Here is a 22,714-nt window from a genome sequence, read left to right as displayed (position 1 = left end):
AAAATCAATACGTGGACAAGCCAGGACGACTCTAATAGCATTTAAGCTAACGTCTGTGTGAGAAATCCATCTGTTTGAATTGACATTTCTGAATTTCAATTGCATTTAACTTTTTTTTTTTTTTGTGATCGACGGACGCGTACTTGAGTGTTTTGGTTCTCAACTGGTCTGGTCTGACTTCAGGGACCACCATCCCACCCTGATCAAGGTAAGTCATGTTTATTCGTGACACCCCTAAGAAGTCTCAAAGGGCTGTACAGTCTAATATGACGCTATCCCCTGATCTTAAACCTACACGACGGCAAGGAAAATCTCAAAAGTTCAGCATGAAGAAACCTTAGGAAGGGACTGCACAGGAGCTAGAGAAAAGATTTAAACATTTCCACTGAGGTTGCAGAGCATTCCCCAATGGAGATGGCTTTCCAACCTGCAGATTTCTTCTTGACTCTTGGGATCACTAGTAGAGCAGGAACATAGGAGCAAATTCGATCTGCTGCGTTCAAGACAACTCAAAGCTGCTTGTAAAGAGCGTCTGCCCGTCGATGTCCTCGCTCGGTCTCCTTTGGCGCCCCCCCGAAGCTCCTCTTTGAAGTTTCTTGAGCTCATTTTGCGTTTGAGGGTCACGCTTGACTTTTTATCAAATTCAATGCAAATGTTTCATTTTCTGACACGACCGGAGAGGTCAGACCGAGTCAGGAGCACTATAAAAGTGTCAGTAGAGAAGCGATGCTTTGTATCAACTCAACTGCTTATTCAACTGCCGTGCCCTCGCATGCTTCCCGCCGTCCCTCATGGCTCTCGTTCTGCCAGAGAAGGGTTGATCATTTTAGGATATATGACATTTTTCTTCAGTATGAAGGAATTCTGATATTTGTCTTGTGGCACCAAAACAAACGGTTTCAAGGTTCTTTAAGTACAAAAGGTTCACGATTTAAAACCGCCTTAACTTTTTTTTCAGTTTCATTGGAATCTGTCAAAAACCGTAAAAACGGATCGCATTCGGTAAAAGTGGACTTTAAACCGAGTCAGTTTTCAAATTCCATAACCTTGCCCCGCCTAACTCTTTCGACCTCCTCCCTACCCGCTGCCCGTCTCGGCTCCACGGAGAGCAGAGCTTTCAGCCGCTCTGCCCCCGAGCCCTGGAACTCATTTGCGCCCGGTCTCCGGTATTCCGCCACCTCGTTTCCTTTATAACCGGGACACAAAAGTCACCTCTTCAGACTCTTCATTATGATCTGTTTCTCATACCGCCCCCTTTTTAACTCTTTTTTTTATTTGCTATTTATGATTTGCTCATTTGATATTCTGTGTACAGCGACTTTGGGTGTTTGAAGTCAAACGTATCGTAATGCTGCTTTGAAAATAATCCGACCGAGAAAATCAAACAAATTGAAAATACGTGAACCACAAGTTTGTATTTGGTGTATTTTATTGTGAGACGGGGCGTCATAAAAAAAAAGAAAAAGGAAGAAAACAATCCCAAAAAAAAGGATGAGGCGTTAAGGGGCGGGCTTTATAAAAGTGGGCGTGGTCTCGACCATGACATTGAAAATAACACGGCACGGGAACAATTGGATTTTGGCTGGTGGAACGCAACCTTCGAGGTGCTTCCGGTCTCTCCATCAATAGGAACGGCGCGCGTTCACGCTATTCTATTTTCGCAATTTGTTCCAAACAAAAGTTTCAGTAGCTTCATATCAATCAAGAGAGAAAAACAAAAGTAAAATGAGCGTGAATGCAAAGAGGTGACGGGTTTCAATTTTGCAGGTTCGAAGTGGGGGGAGGAAAAACCCCCCAACATACTTCATTATGCCGGAGTTGTGATTTTTTTTTACGTTCCCTACTAAAATATATTATTAATACAAACTACAGTATTGTACACTACATCGTGTAATAAATAAACCATAAAGAAATATAAAAAATAAGACATAAATATAAAAGTTCTCTACCACTAAACAGACAAACCCATCTTTTTTTGGGGGGGGGTCAATAATACTGCAACTGCCGAACGTACGGTACGAACACTGGAAATCGAACGCAAAAGAAGAAGAAAAGGCGAAAATAATACTGAGGTTTCAAGACATTTGATGGTGCGCTCAAACAAGCGCACTCCGTAATTGTAAAGGGAAGGACGTTAAGAACTCCGATCGGGGACTCGCTAATACCTGCTGTGAGCTGCTAGCGCAGGGATCGGGAAACCGAAAATCCAAAATGGTAAAAAAGGGAGAGTGGGAAGGATGCTCTTTGTATACCGGAGCGAAGATCAGGGAGGGGTGTCCAAACTTTTCAGAAAGCGGGCCAGATTTGGTGGCATTCTTCTTTGAACAGTCTTTGATCAATTCCGTGAAAAGGTTAGCTGTGCTTGGCGCTCACCTTTGTAGCATTTTCTTTTGTACCAGTAAAACAGCTTCCAGTCGCTTCACCTTTTCAGAGCGTTTTTTTTCCAGTTAGCTTTTGGCAGTCGACATGTTTTGTCTGGCAGTGCCGCTTGATATTGGATTCTAGTAAACATGACTGGACTTGAAAACAACCACAGTTTCATGGAAAATGAGGCAGATGCGGTTGTTTCGGATTTTGGGGAAACAATACTTTAGGTTCCACTTGTCCTGGAAGTGGCGGCCCTCATAGTCAACTTTCCTTTTTTTATTTACAGTTGACAAGTCAGAAATGGGGTGGGCTCAAATTTTCACAGAGATCCAACATTACTGGCAGGCCACATATGATGAGGTTGTAACTGGCCCCAGGGCCGGACTTTGGACATGGCTGTATTACAGCTACGTCGGTTATTGGATGAGATTTTTTTCAGGTGTGATTTTGTACTCATGAAAAGGGCCCTATCTGGCTTGCGAGCCTTAGGTTTCCGACCCCTGCGCTAGCATAATGGCACTTTTTGTACGTCTCTTTGCATAAGGCTCAAAAGGTGGGGGGAAAAGATGGCTTTGACACATTTCGGGAAAAAAGCTTATGGACTCTCGTTGCACCTTTGAAGAAAAATAACAAACCCGTAGCGTGGATTTCTGGAAATACCGAAGGAAGTTCTAAAAATATTTGCGTGGGGTAAAGAAAACAAATCTAAGGGTATCGCGACCGATCGAACGTTATAAGACTCGATCCCGTTTCGATTTGTTCGTTTTCCGACCTCCGTGAAAATGGCGTCCCGAATGAAATCCATCCTTTGGGACGTCTGTAGCTTCGAAGGCGGCGAAGGAGTCGGATGAAATGCCGAAAAAGGTTGTCGTTCCCGTCTGATAATTGGCTCGTCCGATCAAAAAAGGATTTGGGACGTCTTTAGCCGTCCAAGGCAATTTGGATGTCTCTGTGGCAGCCATCGAGGGAATTTCTTCGAGTTTATTTTGTTCTATGTCATTGAATTCAAATGTCCATCCATGATCTACACCGCTTATCCTCAGTAGGGTCACGGGGGTGCTGGAGCCCATCCCAGCCATACTCAGGCAGTGGGCAGGGGACACCCTCAAATGAGACAACCAACTCACTCGCTCATTCCCACCTAGGGACAATTTGGAGCGGCCAATTCACCTGACATGCATGTTTTTGGAATGTGGGAGGAAACCGGAGTGCCTGGAGGAGAACATGCAAACTCCACACAGGAGGATCGATCTCATGACCTCAGAACTGTGCCGCACACGCGCTAACCACTGCGCCGCCGTGCTGCCCTTAATTCAGATGCGATTGATGAATTGAGTTTGAAAATCAATAGTATTCAGTGCCGTGGACGGCTAAAGACTGAACGACAGACGGGATTTCGGTGAACGAGGCCGTCGCGTGAACCCTTTCCTTGAAACGTTTAATACGGTATCGGGATCGATTTCCGACCGGATCGAGGTCTTTCGAACGGCGAGCGTTCGGAGAAAGGGATTAAGCCTTTGTCCCGAAAGGTGTGGAGAAATGCGAGAAAGCAAAAAGAATTGGGAATGGCTGCAAAAGACCCGTTCTTAAGGCTCCCGTGGCGATCCGGGTCCGGCGCTAATACTGAAGGCGACGCTCTGGTAAACCTGGCCGCCCTTTCTAGTGCACGCCCTTCGCCTTTTCCTTCGCGCTCCACAAAAATACTGACTTTAGTTTGTGTGGCTCGGCAATACAAAGGTATAGAAATATCTCCCGACTGTACAGCGTTTAAGGGTTAACGTAAGAGTGGCAAAACAATTAGTAACACTGAGGAAAAGGGAAGACGGGAACCCCCACGGTTTTAGTCCTCCGACCTGATCTCAAACGCGTGGGCTCCGGCTTCCCAAAGTCTGTCAAACGCCATTCCTTCCTTTCGTAAAATTTGCATTCTCGACGAACGGACGGGAGAAAGATTCTGGCGGAAAAGTCAGCGCTTTCCGCTTTTCAGGCACACCCGGGTTTCAAACCGAAGCCCGTCTGGTATCTCCTTTCCTTTTAAGGCTCCTCCGCCACGCGGTCCTCCTCCTGTCTGGTGTCCGGCCCCTCCCGGGCGGGGTCGTCGCCGACGTCCTCGCCGCTCTGCGCCGCCGCCCCGTCGTCCTCCTCCTCCTCGAAGTCCTCGCTCTCCTCGTCCTCCCGGAAGGGGTCGGGGACCCCCGGGGCCTCCTCCGCCCCCGGGCCGTCCCCCGGCCCCTGAGACTCCTTCTTGCAGTAGGAGTATCGGTGGTTCATGTGCTGCGAGTAGGAACCCGAGTGGGAGAAGCGCTTGCCGCACTTGTCGCACTGGTAGGGTTTCTCGCCGGAGTGGAGGCGCATGTGTTCGATCAGGTGGTGTTTGTGTTTGAAAGCCTTGCTGCAAATGCTGCACTCGTGGGGTCGTTTTCCTGAGCCAGGAAAAAGAAAAAAAGGCGCTCGAATTAACTTGTATTCAAAGGCAGTGTCTTTCACATTTTCCAATAGCTTCAAACAAAGAGATCCGGTGGTAATCCAGTTGTTGACTAAAATAAAGTGGTTATCTTGCTGCTAGTAGATACTTTTGGCTAGTTTGAGCCGTCTTTTTGTGCCAACGGGCTGCTATAAACTGACATGAATTCCGCCGTTCAGCTTTAACAATCCACGCGCAGCTTCAATATGTCCGGTTGTTTACAAACACGTATAAAGCTCTATAGGTGTTGGCTAATAACGGATACAGAAGACAAAATAAAAAATGAAAGAAGTACTGTATGTAATATGAGCAGAAAAATTTGGATTCATATGAATGATATTGATTGCTCTAAAGCAAAATGCATTCAATTTATCAATTTTTGTTTTACTTATTTTAATTTATTCATCTGCATCTAAATTGGTCAAAACATAATAGCATTTTTTTTAATTTTGTCAATTATTTATAGCACTGAAAAGTTCCAATTTTTAATTTATACTTTATTGTTTTGCATTTTCAGCGATTTTGTGTTGCTGTTCTCTTTAAATCAGTTCAGTGTGTAAAAAATGGATTTGTTTTGTATTTTACAAAATAGTTTTGTAGATTTGTGAATATTTTTTTTATATTTCCTGTGTTTTGCAGGGATCCCCTGCAAAACACATGAAATGACTAATTAGTCAATAATTTGGTGCATAAAGTTTTATTATAATTGATAATATATCAGTTAAAAAACAATAAATCAGTGGAGCCGTGCGGGAGCTGAAAGCGCTCTTCTCAGTGAGCATGTTTTCTAAATAGAGCTGTCCTCTTAGGTGCGACGAGTAGGGGGTGGTGATGCTTCACATGACAAAGCCACAGTGACAACCTACTAGAGCAGGCATGTCAGCATCATTTATACGCACTTTTATAAAAATATTTTCTAACAGTTCACACTGCCAGAAAACATGGCAATGGCAACCATTTCAAGCATTTTCAAGAACTTCACTCCAAAATGCAAGCATTTTCCCGAATTCAAGAATTTTCAAGGATTTCAAGCACGCGTACGAACCCTGTATACAGAAGTCCTATTCCATGCATCCAAATAGAGAAGGTCTGTCACTCTGTACCCACATTCGCCCACAATGTGTTATCTCACTTCTAAGTTTGTTAAAAGCAACATTTTTGGAGTTCCAGCTCTTTTTTTTTTTTTTTAATTGAGCAGCTTCATTTAATAGGGTCCTGCTGTGAATGTCATTTAGTTGGAAGAGGAAATTGTTGTGCGGGAAAGCGGCACGCGAGGAAAAACCGAATATGAAAATAAAAGTCATGAAGCAAAACAATTTAGCTTCAAAGCCTTTGAGGAAACTTAATCCAGGACGCGCAAGGGTTAGTTTACCCTCAACTGAACTCTTTCCTGGATGGAAACCGTAATCACTCGCCAGGTATGAGGGGGGGGAGGATAAAACCAGAGGAAAATAGAATAGAATAGAATATACCTTTATTATCATTGTTACAAAATGGGTTAACATATTGTAACGACGAAATTGGGCATGGTAATAACAGGGTTGGTACGGCTGCTTGAAATCCTTGAAGGTCGGGAAAATGCTTGCATTTAGGGGGTGTAGTGCTTGAAAAAGCTTGAAATGGTGGCCATTGCGGTATTTCCCGGCAGTCTGACCCGATAAAAAAATAAACAATTTTAAAAAGTGTGGAAAAATGACGCTGATGGTGGCTTTGTTATATTACAGCCCCCTACTGTCACATCTAAGAGCCAAAAACATTATGAAAAGTGTTCGAAGTGGATAATGGCATGCTCAACGTGAAGATGATCGATGGGAACCGGAACAAAGTGATTTGTTCTTCAGTGAGTATTTTAGTTTTATGGAATCGAAGTTCGAAGTCAGCCCTACATCATGACGTGTAGCTCCTCCCTGCCACGTTCGTTTGGTATATTACCATGAAATCGAAACCTGGACATTGCAAAATGATTCCTTCTGTCAGAGGTAAAGAACTTCTGCAAAGACAACCTCAAGAAAACTAGCTTCTTTGATAGCATTAGATGCTTCAAGAAATCAGAGCGAATCTCAGGAAGGTCTGTTATGAGTATACCTGTGTGCTCGTATTTGTGTCGAAGCAGCGAGCTGCTCTTCTGGAAGATCTTGTCGCACAGGTCGCAAGCGTACATGCCGCTCTCCGTCTTCTTCATCTTCTTGCGCAGGGGCCCCGAGTCACAGTCGTTGGGTTCCTCCATCGCCGACGTGCCTTCCGAGCTCGTGTCCTGCTTCTCTTCCTGGGTGGACGGAGGACGGCAGACGTGAGTCGCTTTCATAAACTCATTCCTTCTACTTACTACCGGTTACTTTGAGCGGAGAGTAACCGAGTTACTCTCTACTCAAAGTAACTGCTTACCAGTACCTATTTCTATTACTTTAAAAAGAAGGTCCTGAGTGTCAAAGATTTGAAATTTTCCAAGCAGTATTTGAGTCAATTGAATCGAGAACAGACAGGTAGTCGTGCTCTGGAACCTCGTCAGCAACACATTTATCCTACACTTCGAGTGCAACGAAAAACAATATCCTAAAATAACAATCAGCAGTAAAGTAAATAAACGACCCAAGACAACTGGTCAAGTAGACGTAGCCTTACTGTACTTTTGTTCATAATTGTCTAGAGAGCCGGTTTGGAAGTTTTATTACATTTTGTCCTAAAATATCTGGTGTGGAAAGAAAATCGACATATTTTTGCTTTCCTAACCCCTGCTATAGAAGAAGCTTGGTTGACCATATGTACTCACGAAGAGAGCCATATCTGGCTTGCAAACCATAGGTTTCTGACCTCTGGTGTAAGGCATTAAATTGACTACATCTATAGGGGGAAGAGCTCCTGTGTGGCCCCTTCTCAAGCTTTCTCATTGAAGGTTTTTTGAGGTTTTCCTTGCTTGCATGTTGGTTCCAGATCAGGGGATGGTGTCATTGTGGCCTGTGCAGTCCCTTTTTAGACCATTTTTGATGAAGGGGTACCCAAATAAATGTGAGTGGACTTGACATGAAATATTGTTCAGTGCCCTTCTGTCTTTACTACCCACAACGTTTTCAAGCCGAACTAAACTGAAGTCAAATTTTCTTCGGACTAAACTTGCGACGTCACTTTACACACAAATCCCGGAAGAGGAGTCAGACGAGAGAACCGTCCACCTCTTGGTATATCGATGACCACACAACGCTGACTATGTTCAAAAGCTGGGAATAGTCCAAAGAGGTCTGGAAGTTGGATTTATAAAGCTGTCCGAATGATGAATTTACACGCCCAGAAAAAAACGTAAAAATCCTTATTCACGGTGTTAACGCAAATTACGATTAGAAGAAGAACATTATACGCATATGGACGTTTTTCCATTGAATTTATCACATTCATTAGAGAATGATTTTATTCACGTGGCTCCAAAAAGTAGGCTTCATTGTTAAATGCTCAAATATTGTAAGTCAGAATAAGACGCGTTCTAAGGGATAGGCAGGGCACCTGTATGATGCGGCAGGGGTAAACCAGCAAAAGCTGTCGGGCCCTGCTGTTGAACAGAAGAGTGTGTTGTTTCACCCTGACCCAGGTGACATGGCCGCTTTCTTGTGTCCCGTTTCATCTGGAGGGATGAAAGCATGACCGACTCAGGTGCCGAGGTACTTCACTTGTTTGGGCATTTGGCTTGGCCATGGTCAAATTTTTTGTGTTTTTTTGCTAATTTTTCCTTTTCTTTGTTTTTGTATATGTTTGTCTTGAGTGATATGACCCAGGTAGATAGATGGATCAATAGATAGATAGAATAAGACCCTAATCAGATTTCCGTGCATGCTGGCTAAACATAATCGTAATACTGGTAATAGTCATGGGATCATTGCCATTGACTCACCATATTATTGTCAACAAAAAATGACATTAACAATTCTGATCTCAAATGTAGACCCATGTGAGCAAAGACGGGATTCCTCAAATAACGATCGCAGTCTCCAGACCGAGACTGATCACAAAAATGCCACAACTAGTAGTTTTCCGCCCTTTCTCGAAAACTGTCCAGAAAGAAATAACTTCTCTATTCTCTAAAAAGCCTGTAAAACCCCATCCAGCGGGGATGGCAAAGACAATAGAGTCGTGATTAAACAACGAATACGGCACGGGAGTTCCTTTTTACGAGGCGGTCCTTGGTCGATCCACTTAACACAAACGTATACTACGGCAACAATAAATCAATGTGAATGGCAGAAGTGCTGCGTTTAAAAGATTCTGGCGGATCAATACGGGACTCCGCAGTAAAGAGCACCCTGGCGTCCTTTGGGTGATGGATCAAAAGACTGAGATCTACATCCATCCCTGTTGGCCAATTTAGGTGCCTGCGCAATGAATAGCTATTACTGAGTGCTGTTGTTGCCATGACAGTTGTTGTTTTTGTAACAAAACGATGACAAATAACGCATCGATTTGATTTCACTTGCTGACAGTTTGTCTTATGAAAGCTCAGGAAAGAGACAAAAACACCTGAAAAGGGGCAGAAAATCCTTCAGGCCATTCGAACGGAGAGACACAAACCTTGATCCCGTTGAGGTGGAGGGTTTCCTGCGTCTCAGTCCCGGCAGGGCTGTTAGCTGTAGTGGTGTAGGTGTAGGCCAGCTGCGGGATCAGGATGGTCTGTTTGTTACCGGTGGTAAGTGCCCTTAGACATTGCATACGGCTCTGGTCGGCGATGGCCACCAGGGCGGGGAGTTGAGTGGTCATGACGTTGAGGGGTTTGGCACTGGGGCTGGCGTACAGCGCCAGAGGGCAGGAGAGTGGCGACCCGTCTTTCCTTGTGCAAGTTAAGTTCAAAGGTTCGTCCAGGCCGGTTCGGACCGAGGAGGGCGAGGGCGGGTAGTCGCGTTCCTCTTTGTCCGACTTTGGCATGGACAGGTCAAGGGGTGCGTCGGTGCCGTGAGGGGGACGGTCCTGATTCTGACAGTCGCCTCTCGGGCCTAGTGGTAAAGGGGAGGCGGGACCGCCGTGGGAGCCGTCCACCTCCGCCGGAGTGGCTTCGGTCGGACTGTCCTGCGTCACCGAAGGACTCATGGAGGGCACCCCCTTGCCCTGGATCGGCGACACCGCACTGTTCGTATCGCAGGCGTCCTCTTCCTCTGACGGAGGGGTGGGGGCGCCCAGAGATATTTGACCCTCCTGCATTTTGTCAAACCACTTTTTGACGATGTGGATGGGCAGGCAGACCGAGTTGGAGATCTTGGCCAGTTCTTCCCTGGTGGGCTCTGCGTTTAAGGCAAAGTAGGCCTTGAGCAGGGACAGGAGGTTCTTGGGTTGGTTGGGAAGTCCCCCGTCGGAGTCTCCATTGAGTCGGAGTCCTTCTTTCTTGCAGTGTTTAAGGGCGTGCAGTCCTTCCAGCCCAGCGGGGCAGTCGTCACACAGGAGACAGGGTTTAGTGGTTTCGTCCTCTTCTTTCGGATCGATGGCTCTCACGGTCCTGACGGTTAAATCTTCAGGGATTTTCTGACACTTGAAATACTCCGACTGAGCGGTGGCAAAGGGATCGTGCTCTCTCTTGAGGTTTTGTGCCGTGAGCTGGGCCTGGCCGGGGTCTAGATTGTAGTTTATGATGATTTTGGCGTTCCCGTCTTGACCCACGATGGGCAAACTGATGGCTGAGATGAGCTGCTGTTGGGAAGGGTGGAGCGTTCCGGCGGTTAACCCAAAGCCCACGCGATTCTGTCCTTTGGCGCTGCTTTCCAAGACTTGCCGGATGACGTTCCCGTCCACGGCCACTTTCAGCGCGTTCTGCAGGTCGGCGATATTGATGCTGATGGGCGACACCAATCCCACGGTGGGCAGGACCACGGCTTGCACCGTGCCCTGCAGCGGCGCCGCGGCACCGCCGCCGTAAACGTTGGCCGGGGAGGTCACGGCCGCGGGTTTGTACTCGTAGTCCGTCGGCTCGCATTTGATCTGGTTGAGGGGCAGCTGCTCTTGCAGGGGCTTGCTGTGCTCCAGCTTCTCCCTGATTTGCGTTCGGAAGCCGACGGGCGACGTGGGCAGGATAGAAGTCTGGACTTGAGCCTGGTTCTTGCCGGAGCCCGGTCGCTGCCTGCCGTTGATGGAAATGAGGCCGATGCACTTCTTGCTGCTGATGTGTGAACTGTACGAGCCCGAATGGGAAAAGCGCTTCTTGCAGTTGGAGCACTCGTAAGGTTTCTCTCCTGCGGGCGCATAAAAAAAACGAGACGGATGCGTAGCCATTAGTTAATGAAGCTAAATGAGCAGACGGGAGCGAGACGGAATAAAAACTCTGGTGCCGGAACGACGCGATTGGGAAATGCCCTTCTTTAATCGCCCGCTCATAATGCTTAAAGAAACAGTTATGGCACATTAACGAGGCGCAGACATTAGGCTGAAACGTGAAGGATAATTACGGGCAAAAACACACAGGAAGACGCAAAGGCTGGGACGGTCCACTCACCGCTGTGAATGCGTAGGTGCTCCTTGAGATGGTGCTTGTATTTAAAGGCTTTGCCGCATTCAGTGCACTTGAATTTGCGATTGCCTCCCGACTGTGCCATGTGTCTCTGTCGGGGCAAACGGAAAGACCGGGTCAGTCGGCCGGAGACGAAACCGCCACGTTACCTTTGAACCGCTACTCGTGCGTGACGCCGCGTCATCGATCGATAGACGAGAGTTCACGTTCGAACCGTCGCGCTTTGGAACAAGGCACCGCGCCGTTTCCCTGTTGTGTAATATAGTCGCTTTGTGGGAAGTCATGACTATGACATTACGATAGAAGCCCTGGAAAAAACTATAGTGTATTTATTTAGCATTTTTAGGAATGCTGACTTCAGTTCATTGGAGCTAGTAGCTAGTCTAAAAACATAACTGACGAGTTAGGTTTTATAAAATAGTTTAAATTGTGAAGTAAAAGTTTTAATAACTTGGTCCCCCCGAAAAGTTGAAATCCACATTGGACTGACCCAAAACTTAAGTAGATTTGGCCTTCCATCTTTGTTTTTTTTGCAGAGAACAACCTCTGGAGTATTTTTGTTTAAAACAAAAACTAAAAGATTCATCTTAGACTAGGTCAGTCTAAAAGAGTGGGGGCGGACTGTGTAAGCTGAAAATGTGTGAGGCCCGACTATTTATCCCGGAATTCCTTCCAACAGTCTTTAATAAATTCATCCTCTGGGAAAAGTTTTGCATTGCCTGGCTATCAGCTTCGCCATTTTAGCATTTTTATTTGACTCGTATAGTCTCGTGAAAAAGCGCTCCTGTGCCTTAAAGCTTCTTTCAGTTTCTTTACCTTTTCATGGCATTGGTTTATAGTGTGCTTGTTGTAATCAGTGCCTCTGGATATCATATTTTTTGAAAACAGCAACAATCTCTTGGCAGTTGTTTCGGATTTGGGAGAAAAAAAAATACTCCAATTTCCACTTGTCCTGGAAGCGGCAGCCCTCCCAATCAATTGTCCTTTTTGTATTTACAGTCACCATATCGGCAATGGGGTGGGCTAAAACTCTCAGAGAGCCAATGCTAAAGTAGCCAAAGGGCTACAGACATCATCTAGTGAAATGGTGAATATTCATTATCATTTTATACTGCGGTCAACATGACTGGCGGGCCACATATTAGTAAATTTATGTCAGTAAACATTTGATCAGGGGCCGAAACTGGCCCCCGGGCCAGACTTTTGGCATACCTGTAATAGAGGTCAGTAACTATATTCATGTTATTACCATGTTGTTAGTGTTGTTGGACCAGGTTGTAATTATTAGAGGGTTAAAATTGTCATGATTACTGATGCGGGACACCCGAGTCTGCTCCTTTGGCGCCAACTGCCTCAGACGCTCATTGGCTGCCTGTCACTTTTTAAACCCCTGTCTTCCTGTCACTGGTTGTCAGTCCGTCTGCAAACCTCAGCTCACGCTAGGCAAGCCCTTTTGACCCTGACTCTTTCATGTCCTGATTCCTGTTTGATTCCCGGCTACGACCCCTTTTCTGAACTTGACAACGTTTTTGCTACAGCCATCGATCTGTTTTTCCCCGCTCTCGACACTGCCTTCGCTCGCCACAGAAATACCACTTCTCCGTCTGAGTAACCTGCTCCCCACGATCTACGGATCGTGTATACTACCCTTTCCCTTCTTCCTAATAAAACTAAGAGAAACGTACGCAAGTGGGTCCCGTCTTCGTTCTGGTCCTGACGAAACTAGACTCAGTAAACCTCTGAAACAGGGGTGGCCTGTTTTTAGAGTTTCTCTGCTCCGATCCAGGCGATTCCGATCACCTGGATCATAATCATGTTCCTGCAAAGCTTGCTAAAATGCTGAAAATTTGCATCACATGAGTTGAAGTTAGTGACCCATGAACGACTTTTTTAACTAGTTTGCGAGCGACTCAGGTGTCCTCAGGAAGCCACTGGGTTGGTATTCCCTTTCTTATTTCGAACAACCCAAACAATCGGGTGTAAAACAAGCCAAACGGATCCAAGTCAGTCCGATTTTGGACCCGAAGGTTATCTGAGCGCAATATCATTCCGACCGGTCCGTCGGACCATACCTGATCTCTTCCTGGCTTGTGGGCCGTCATGTGTCTCTCCAGTTGTGCGCGATGTGCAAAAGTGTAGCTGCACTCCGGGCAGCTGAAGCATTCTTCGGTCTTCTCGTGACGATACTTGATGTGCTCCTTCAGGGAGCTGTAGCGCTTGTATCCCCGGGAACAGTAGGGGCAGGTCAGCAGCTGAGAGAATGAATCGGGAGTCCCTGAAAGCAAACGGACATAAAGAAAGTCAGAGCCAGGCTGCGACGACCTGCCGGGTGTGGGGCCGAGAAGCTTTACGAGCACATCGCTGCACTTTTTGACTTTCTCACCGACTCGTGAGAGTTCCTCCTCCCCCCACAGGTAAACACATCTCAGGTAACCAAATGGCGTCAAGCTAAAAACACACGGGTTAAACCTAATCATAGCACGGCGGAGCAGTGGTTAGCGTGTGAGCGGCACAGTTCTGAGGTCATGAGATCGAATCTCCTCTGTGGAGTTTGCATGTTCTCCCCGTGCTTGTGTGGGTTTCCTCCGGGCACTCCTGTTTCCTCCCACATTCCAAAAACATGCATGTTAGGTGAATTGGCCGGTCCAAATTGTCCCTAGGTGGGAATGAGCGAGTCAGTTGTCTGTCCCTATGTGCGGTCGATGGGTTGAGGGTGTCCCCTGCCCACTGCCCGAAGATAACTGGGATGGGCTCCAGCACCCCCGCGACCCTACTGAGGATAAGCGGTGCAGATAATGGATGGATAAACCTAATCACGTTCAAAGGACCTTATCGTAAAAAAGAAGAAAGTCGAAATCCAGTGAAGCGTACAGAAAGGTGTATTTCCCACCAACCGATTCCGCTCCCACACAGGTGAAACATTACTTTGTTCCCGGGTTATTTATTAAGTTTCCAGGTGAGGGCCTGGCGATGGAAACACACACCCACACACCTTATCGCGCAGGTAGCCATGAGTCAAAGCTCTCGCAGATGTGAAAGATTTGTTCAGGTGTTGCTGTTCGTGGAGTGGAGACCCCCCCACCCCCCGACCCCCCCCCCCGACCCCCTGCTGGTGTGAGCAGGTAACAGCCCTATGGCCTCGTACGACACTTGGATGCTGTTTTTACAAATGTGCTTTGGGGGAATTATGCTGCAAAGTCTTGTGAATGACGTGGGGGGGTGGAAGCCTCGGAGGTGTGTGTCGAATTTATATTGTGAGAGGACCGGCTTTTTTCTTATTTTTCATTTCTTTTCTATTTTTAATTTCCCAAAAAAAACAGAATATTCAGGAGGGGGCGCTGCAAGTGGAGCAGGTTGTTCCTCAAATGTTACCTGTACTAACTTCTTTGTATTATCGCATACCTGTCGCGCCCTTCCAAACTGTCGTATTTTCCCGTACAAAATACAAAATAATCTTGTTTTCAAATGTGTTTATTTATGTCGTTTAACATGTTATATTGTACGTGTGTTTCGTTATATCATATATATTGTTCATTAACATTTTGTGAGTTGCTCGACATGAATGAGGTTTATTATAAAAAAAGTTCAAAAATGAAGTCGCTCGGACGTTCACTGTAGAAGGAAAAAATACATGCAAATAGAATTAAGTTTCTGATTCAAATTATGAATTCATTTATCTGCATTAAATTATTGTTGGTAATATACTGATTCAAGGGATAACCACAAACCTGTCTTTTTCATTTTCTCCTTTTATACTTCCTTTTTTTTCTTAACTTCTTTATACAACTTCATAATTAGTAATATAATGCATCAAAGCAAGTGAGCCGTTGGAGAGCCGGCTCTCTTGAATGAGCTGAGCCGAAAAAGCCGCTTCTCTAAAAAGAGACGGACTTCCTCTCGCTACACAACTACCGCATGAAATCCGATGTTTTTTAGGACCACCTGGATGTTAAATTGACTCAGTCTGTTGTTTTCAGATCAGAATGACTTACGGCGTTTTCATTCAGGTTCGGCCTTTCACTACATCAAAGCGCTGGCTTCCTTTGCAACGAAAAAAAAACATACCGAGATAGAGGCTACCGCGGCGAACTCGTTTGACCTGATTGATTTGCCGTTTGGTGATCGTCGGTGTATACCGGATGGTACCTATCATTGACAAATTTGCGTTTTTCCGTACAGATTTTCTCGTACGTCGTACACGTCTTAAAATGCATCATAAACGTACTTTGGACGGCAAAAACGTAGAGCTTGACGGGTATGTTATCGGTTTATTGGGGGTCCTTCTTGCCCGCGCACGCACGACACAAGTATGTTGCGTCCAAATATCGCGTGAAGGTCGGGTACGGATACCGTTCTCGTCGTGGATGCTGGCGTCGGGCGTGCCGTGGCGCAGGAGCTCCTCCTCGGGCGCTTCCGGGTAAATGACGGCCGTGTCCCCTTGCTGGAGCATCTCCTCCACCAAAGCGTCCGTGCTCATGTCGTCCTCCCCGTCCGAAACGCAGTCTTCTTTCGCTGGGAAGACAAAGATTACAAATTGTGGTTACAATATGCCATGGGCCTACTGGATGTCCTGGATTTATCAGAGGTGAAGCCTCTCGTGTGTTGAGGTGCGCACGATCCAACACAATGAAAGCTTTCATTGGTGAAGTGCTTGAAAATGCTTGAAATGGTCGCCTTTGCCATGTTTTATGGCAGTTTGACTCAATTCACCACGCAATAAATGAAGAAATATTTTTTTAAAATGACACTGCTCTCAGTTTTTATGGCGTTGTCATGTAGAGTGTCACCGCCCCCTACTGGTCCAAGAGGACAGCTCTATTTAAGGCCGCACTAGCTCAGGAGGTAGAGCGTTCGATTCCCGGCTCCTCCGTGTTGTCTTTGGGCAAGACACTGAATCCCTAATGCCCCCGATGAGCAGGTCAGCGCCTTGCATGGCCTCTATTGGTGTGTGAGTGTGTGTGTGTGAATGGGTAAGTGTGAAGCACATTGTAAAGCGCTTCGGGAGGTCTTCATTGACTTGAAAAGCGCTATACAAATGCAGACCATTTACCATTTAGCATCTTGATTATCCTCAAAACGCTTGGAGGCTGACTCCCTATTGGTGTGTGAGTGTGTGTGTGAATGGGTAAGTGTGAAGCACATTGTAAAGCGCTTCGGGAGCTCTTCATTGACTTGTAAAGCGCTATACAAATGCAGACCATTTACCATTTAGCATCTTGATTATCCTCAAAACGCTTGGAGGCTGACTCCCTATTGGTGTGTGAGTGTGTGTGTGAATGGGTAAGTGTGAAGCACATTGTAAAGCGCTTTGGGAGCTCTTCATTGACTTGTAAAGCGCTATAGAAACGCAGACCATTTACCATAAAACATTGAGGGACCTTAAGTGGCCTTCAGAGCCTAAAATGAAGTTTGACCTTGGCTTTGAAAGGCAATATCGGAATTCACAATTTCCCTGAAATATGAGCGTGCGTTCGTCACAGGGACGCGCATCAAACGATGAAAATTCGATTGCTGTTTTTTCAGTGTTGTATTAGCTTTGGCTTCCCCTTGGAGACGCTGGAGAGCTTCCTGTTGTGCGCCATAACAAAAGACGGGCTCGGTACAGCCGCTCGAAATCCTTGGGAATGATTGAATTTTAATGTTGTGTTTTCAAGGTCAGGGAAATGCTTGAATTTTGGGTGAAGTGCTTGAAAATGCTTGAAATCGTCGCCATTGCCATGTTTCATGGCAGTCCGATTCAATACATCACTCAATGAATGAAGAAACATTTTAAAAAGTGTGTGAAAATGACCCCGACACACCTGTTTTCAGTTTTTATGGCGTTGTCCTGTAGAGTGTCACCGCCCCCTACTGGTCACACCCAAGAGGACGTTTCTATGTAGAAAACCGGCTTTTTTTCGGCTTGGCTCACTGAGAAGAGCCAGCTCTTTTGTTTCCAAATAGCTCCTCAGATTTTTGTTTTCTTTTTAGTGATAATAATAATAAAACATTATGCACCAAATTATTAAGTAATTCGTAATTGAATTTGTTTTGCAGGGGATAACTGAAAAACCTCCCGTATCACTCATACCCCATCTTCTTCATCTCAGTGGTCTGCCAGTCATGTTTTTTTGTATTTAAATTTGAAGAAGTGAATATTGTTTGATCTCGTCTTGTAAATTGGTCCAAAGTTTGACTCCGCACACAGACACACACATACTTTTCTTGGTGGTTCTCACCTTTGGGATTAGGAATTGACGACAGACCCTTAACTTATCATTTCCCTCTTTCCGAATGAATTATTTATGGATGTTTTTGTTGTGCAGTGAAAGATTTTACTAAATCATCAAATTTTAATAGTTTGGACTGCAGGAGTATGATCTGGATAGCCTACTCTGTGTATGGTTGTAATTGCACGTTTTTGGAGGATAAAAAGGGGCCGGAGTCAACTTTTGGAATGATTGCCCCAGAGGTACTGTGAAAACGGATAGATTGTCCTTGAAAGTGCTTGGAAAAGGTGCTTGAGCCCCGGGGATAAACACGAGTCGCACGGGGAAGTGCCGCCGTCTCCATTTGTTGACAAGTGGTCCGGAACGCACCTCCCGGCTTGCCAAATGTTGCGCTTGAGTGTGAAGTGCGCCCCCCAGTTGCGGGGGTCCGCAGAGAAAAAAAAGGTGCCACGGCCCCTTGTTATCACTCCCCCTTCTCGAGGCGGACCGAGGCCAGGGGGGGCGTTGGGGCGCCGTGTTATGGAGGTTGCCTCCCTTGACATGACACACCAAACACGCGGCAGTTTATGTGCTGACGCCGCCGCCGTGGAAATGCTGCGCTCCAAAGGAAAAAATGGAAATCCCAGAATAGTTGGTGCCCTCCAGTCAAACTCTTGTTTATGTACGCCAATTTGCAGCTCCTCGTTGGGAAAACTACGGTCTGCGGGCCACGTGCGGCCTGTCAGGCTTTTTCGCCGGTCCCGCCAAACAAAAATGGTCCAGAGAGAGAGGGAGAGAGAGAGAGAGGAGGTTTGATCTCATAACCTCAGAAATGTGCCGCACACGCACTAACCACTGCGCCACTGTGCTGCCCTATTTCAAAACAGATACATAGAAATATTACATGTCTGCAGGTATGTTTATTCATAAATTAAAAAATGGACATTGCAAACTACAGATTATTATGACACCATATCCCCTGATCTAGGACCTACATGAAGGCAAGGAAAAACTCAAAAACCTCAACATGAGGAAAATGAAGAAGCCTTGAGAAGGGACAGCACATGAGGTCATCCCCTCCTTTTTTTCACCCACCTTTTGTCCTTGTCGTTAAAAACTCAGACAGAAATTCCCTACATAATAATAATAATAATAATAATAATTTCCTTTGTATTGTCATTCTTTGTAACAATGTACACAGAACGAAATGTCGATACACCTGACCCGTTGTAGCGAGCCGATGCAGCCGCAGCCAACAGAGGGCGCCGCCATTATACCAATTAGGTATGTCTCGGTCGAGGCGCGAACCAGCGACCTCCCATGATCTTTTTTTAACTTTAAATGGTATGACTTTTTAAAATCGATCACAAAAGCAGAAAAACTGAAAATGTATTTTTTTTTTTCTCATTTGCATGTAAACTATACAAAAAAAATACAAAGACGTCCTCTAAAAGGAGGGCTAATTCAACACTTTTTTCAACAAATTACATTTTGTACCACTGAATGATACACACTGTTCCTTTAAGTGCAATCCTAAAGGATAAGGGATCCATTTTTTTCAAAATAAATTGATTGATTCAGATTTTCATGTTTTTTTTATCCTATTTCTTCCTCATGCCATGAGGCTCTTTAACTCCACCCAGGGGAGTAAAATCCCACATTAAACCACACCCCCACGTTGCATATGACCCTATTTTTTATGACAGTGTGTATTTTATGTAGCACTATTTAAATACTCTATATCAACCCGTTACATTGGGTATTTATGTATTATTTTCCTTTTACTTTATTATTGTTTTATTTTCAACACAAGGATACTGCTGGAAGTGTGAAATTCCCTATTATCTATCTATCTATCATCTATCTATTTTGTGTCGAGAATATAAACAAGAAACCATATTTGAGAACAATGCAATGTTTTTTGAGCATTTTCTGACCGGGACCCTAGCTCCAGCGGCCCCCAAGTTAATCGCGCCCTAAAATAGTGATTTCTCGGTGAGTCCACGGGCTCTGCTAAACCATCTTTTCCGATTGCCTCGGATGCAAAAGGCCGGCTGGCTTTCAAACCACATCATGATGTCATGTGCGCAGGAATGTAGGCTGCCCCCCCTTCTAGTCCCTCCTGCACAAGAGTGGATTTGGAAACAAATACATGCATGTCATGCAAACAGAGTGAGCATTTACATTCAGGGATACTACACCGTTTTCATGGCCAAATTCAAGCACTTTCAAGGCCAATTTTTCCATTTTTCCAGTTCCTTCATAGGAAGAATTCCAGCACAGAAAAGAACATTTTTTTGTAGTTGTTGACTTTGATGACTGAACCAAATCGCTATCTTGCTGTTAGCACATACCTTGTGCTATTTTGTGCTCTTCCTATCTATGATCTATTCGTGTCAATGGGCTGCTATAAACCGACATGAATTCTGCCTCAATAATGTATGCGCAGCTAGAAAAAGTCACACTTGTTTATGAACACAAAAAGGGCTCTAGAGGTGTTGACTAATAATGGAGTTTAATTTGGAAGATGGAAAAAGAAAGTACTGTATGTAAAAAAAAGCAGAAAAATGAGCCAAATTTGGACTCATTTGAATGATATTGATTCTTCTGAAGCAGAGTGCATTCAATCTTTTTCAGCTGACTGCTAATCTTTTGTTTTCCCTATTTTAATTTATATTGTTTGTGTGGGTTTTTTTTTTTAGAAAATCTGTTTAAATTAGTAAAAACAAAATTGTAAATCGTTTTGGATCTAACATGGCTCTTTTGGGTGGCCAATCCTGTACATTTCTTTAAAAGAAAAAATGAATTTTCCACGTGTACTTTTTGTGGATTGAGATAAAATACAAAAGTCTATACTTGTCAATTTTCATAGCTTCGTTTCAGTCATTTTTGGCAATGAGCAAAAGAGTACAGTACTTCCAACAACTCTGTCCAACCTTTTTAAGGCCCCGGGCTCTATGTCTGTACTCGTATCTTTGCAGTATTTCTTTAGTTTTTTAAATGTTATTTTAGTTGTATTTTTGTAGTACTTCTGTTGTAATTTTACTGTAATAGTATTTTTGTATCATAGTATTACTGTAGTAGTATTTTTTGAGTACATCTGTCATTTTTTTCCTATCAGAATGAAGACAACATTATTATATTAGTTACTGTTTTCAAGAACTAAATTTGATATTTGGTCTTATAGTGATCTTGTAGTATTTTTCTACTTATCCATTTTGGCTTGGTCATCATGTGCAGTCCCTTCACAAGGTTTCTCCATTTTCCTCATGCTGAGTTTTTCCTTGCCCCTATGTAGGTTTTAGATCGGGTGACGGTGTAATAATAGTCTGTGGTTGCCTCCTGTCTCTATTACTGTTAACTACTATCCAGTCACCCGAAGTGTAGCATCAAGAGACTGCTGCAGGTAAAAAATGCTGCAGCCAGTCTTTTAATCAAGACAAGAAAGTTTGATCACATGACCCCCGTTTTAGCTAATCTGCATTGGCTCTGTCAGTTCAAGATTTGATTTTAGACTCTGATACAAAACGATGCGTGGACTTGCCCTCTCATACAGTATACTTCAGATTTAATTTCTCCCTATGTTCCTGCTCATAGCCTTTGGCTCTGAAAATGCTGGTCTATTCGTGATCCAAGAGCCAAGAAGAAATCCACAGGTTGAAGGGGTTCTCCGTTCAGGTCCTGGTGCTGTGGAGAGCTCTGCCCTGATGACAGACTATTACAGACTACAGACTATGATGACACCATCCCCTGATCGAAACCCTACACGAGGGCACGGAAAAACTCCAAAGCTCTAAAGCTCAGCACGAGGAAAATGAAGAAACCTTAGGAAGGGGCCGGGCATGAGGTCATCCTTCTTCCAGGCTGCAATGGATGTTGCAATAAGAAGACATCGCCAATATGAAACATAGGTCATTCATAAGCTATGGAATAGACGAGTGTTTTAAACACTTCCACCGAGGTTGCAGATGGATTCAGGGCTGTACAAATAAACTCGACTCGACGATGTCCTTTCGTTCCCGGCGATATCAAAGTCGGCCGACTCCACCCTCTTCATCTGCTGGATGTAATCAGCTCCACAAGTCATGAAAAATCCAAGGAGAGAGGAGAGAGCCCTCCCAGGCCAATCCTCTCCGGTGAATTGCTCAGCCTGATCTTGTTGGGCTAAGCTCCACTTGAGCACATCCACACCGAGGCGCCCGCCCCGCCAAAGTAAAATCACTTAGGAGGGAATGAGTAATGACAGCGAGCGAGGCGCCCGTGATACCATATAATCAGGAGGAATGAATCAGAATATGAGAAACGGCGAGGGAGAAGTAGGGTGTAAAGAGAGAAGGAGAGGGGGGGGTTCGTAAAAAAACAACTTTGGAGAGCGAAGATCCCGCGAGGAGGCTTTCGTTTAAAGCAAACTGGCCTAAGATTAGCGGGTGGCGCTCACGTTACACGGTAACAATTTGGCGAGTGAAATCATCGAGGTGACGGGGCAAAAATTCAAAAACGGTCTCATCAGACGTGGTCAAACGTCACCCGATTGTGCGGAAAGTGAAGGCGACAAAAAGTGAGGTTGCTAAAATGGACATCCTTGCTATCCTTTTTTTTTCTATGTTTTTTTTAATCGATCACCATTTTGTGTATTGTCATGCAATGCAAAATCTATTGCAGCGGACTTTGTGAGGCCCCTTCTCAAGCTTTCTGATTTTCCTCTCCCATCACCCATAGCATAGAAAAAAGAGAGCATTGGGATTATTAAAATTGGATTCGTCATATAATCGTAATCTAAAATATTAGAGAAACTTTATAATAATAGACAAGAAAAACAATGGCAACAATGGCTATTATTGATGCAGTAGAAAGAAATCACCCATAGCATAGAATAAAGGAGATACGCAGTCGGGGTATTTATTGACTTAAAAAAAGCATTTGATACCATTAATCATAATATACTATTAAAAAAAACTGGAAAGATATGGCATCAGGGGCGTGGCTATTTGACGGGGAGGAAGCAATATGTAAAAATGGGAGAGTTGTCATCTGAATACATGGACATCTGTTGTGGAGTACCACAGGGTTCTATCCTGGGTCCAAAGTTATTTCATTTATATATTAACGATATTTTTAATGTTTCAAAACTATTGAAAATAGTAATATTTGCACACGACACTTACATTTTCTATTCAAATGATAACTATATTGATTTGGTAACCTGTATTCATCGTGAAT

The 22,714-nt window shown here is 44.7% G+C and overlaps 1 protein-coding gene across 1 annotated transcript in view; it reads right to left on the bottom strand.

The window, feature by feature from the left end:
- Nucleotides 1-978: 978 nt before the first annotated feature.
- The window catches only part of LOC148348695 (zinc finger E-box-binding homeobox 1-like), an 82,132-nt gene continuing 60,396 nt past the window's right edge, over nt 979-22,714 (bottom strand). Inside the window, exons 3-8 of the mRNA XM_088322325.1 lie at nt 15,657-15,818; nt 13,379-13,581; nt 11,292-11,397; nt 9,386-11,031; nt 6,917-7,097; nt 979-4,790 (exon numbers count right to left, since the gene is read on the bottom strand). Of these exons, the coding sequence (XP_088178451.1) occupies nt 4,402-4,790; nt 6,917-7,097; nt 9,386-11,031; nt 11,292-11,397; nt 13,379-13,581; nt 15,657-15,818 (2,687 nt within the window). The 3' untranslated portion in view covers nt 979-4,401. The remainder of the gene's footprint in view (nt 4,791-6,916; nt 7,098-9,385; nt 11,032-11,291; nt 11,398-13,378; nt 13,582-15,656; nt 15,819-22,714) is intronic.

Source organism: Urocampus carinirostris, chromosome 18, assembly GCF_059441175.1.
Source record: "Urocampus carinirostris isolate Australia breed hairy pipefish chromosome 18, RoL_Ucar_1.0, whole genome shotgun sequence".
NCBI lineage: Eukaryota > Metazoa > Chordata > Actinopteri > Syngnathiformes > Syngnathidae > Urocampus > Urocampus carinirostris.
Note: the sequence above shows the minus strand (reverse complement) of the source record. Positions and strands in the feature narration are given on the sequence as shown.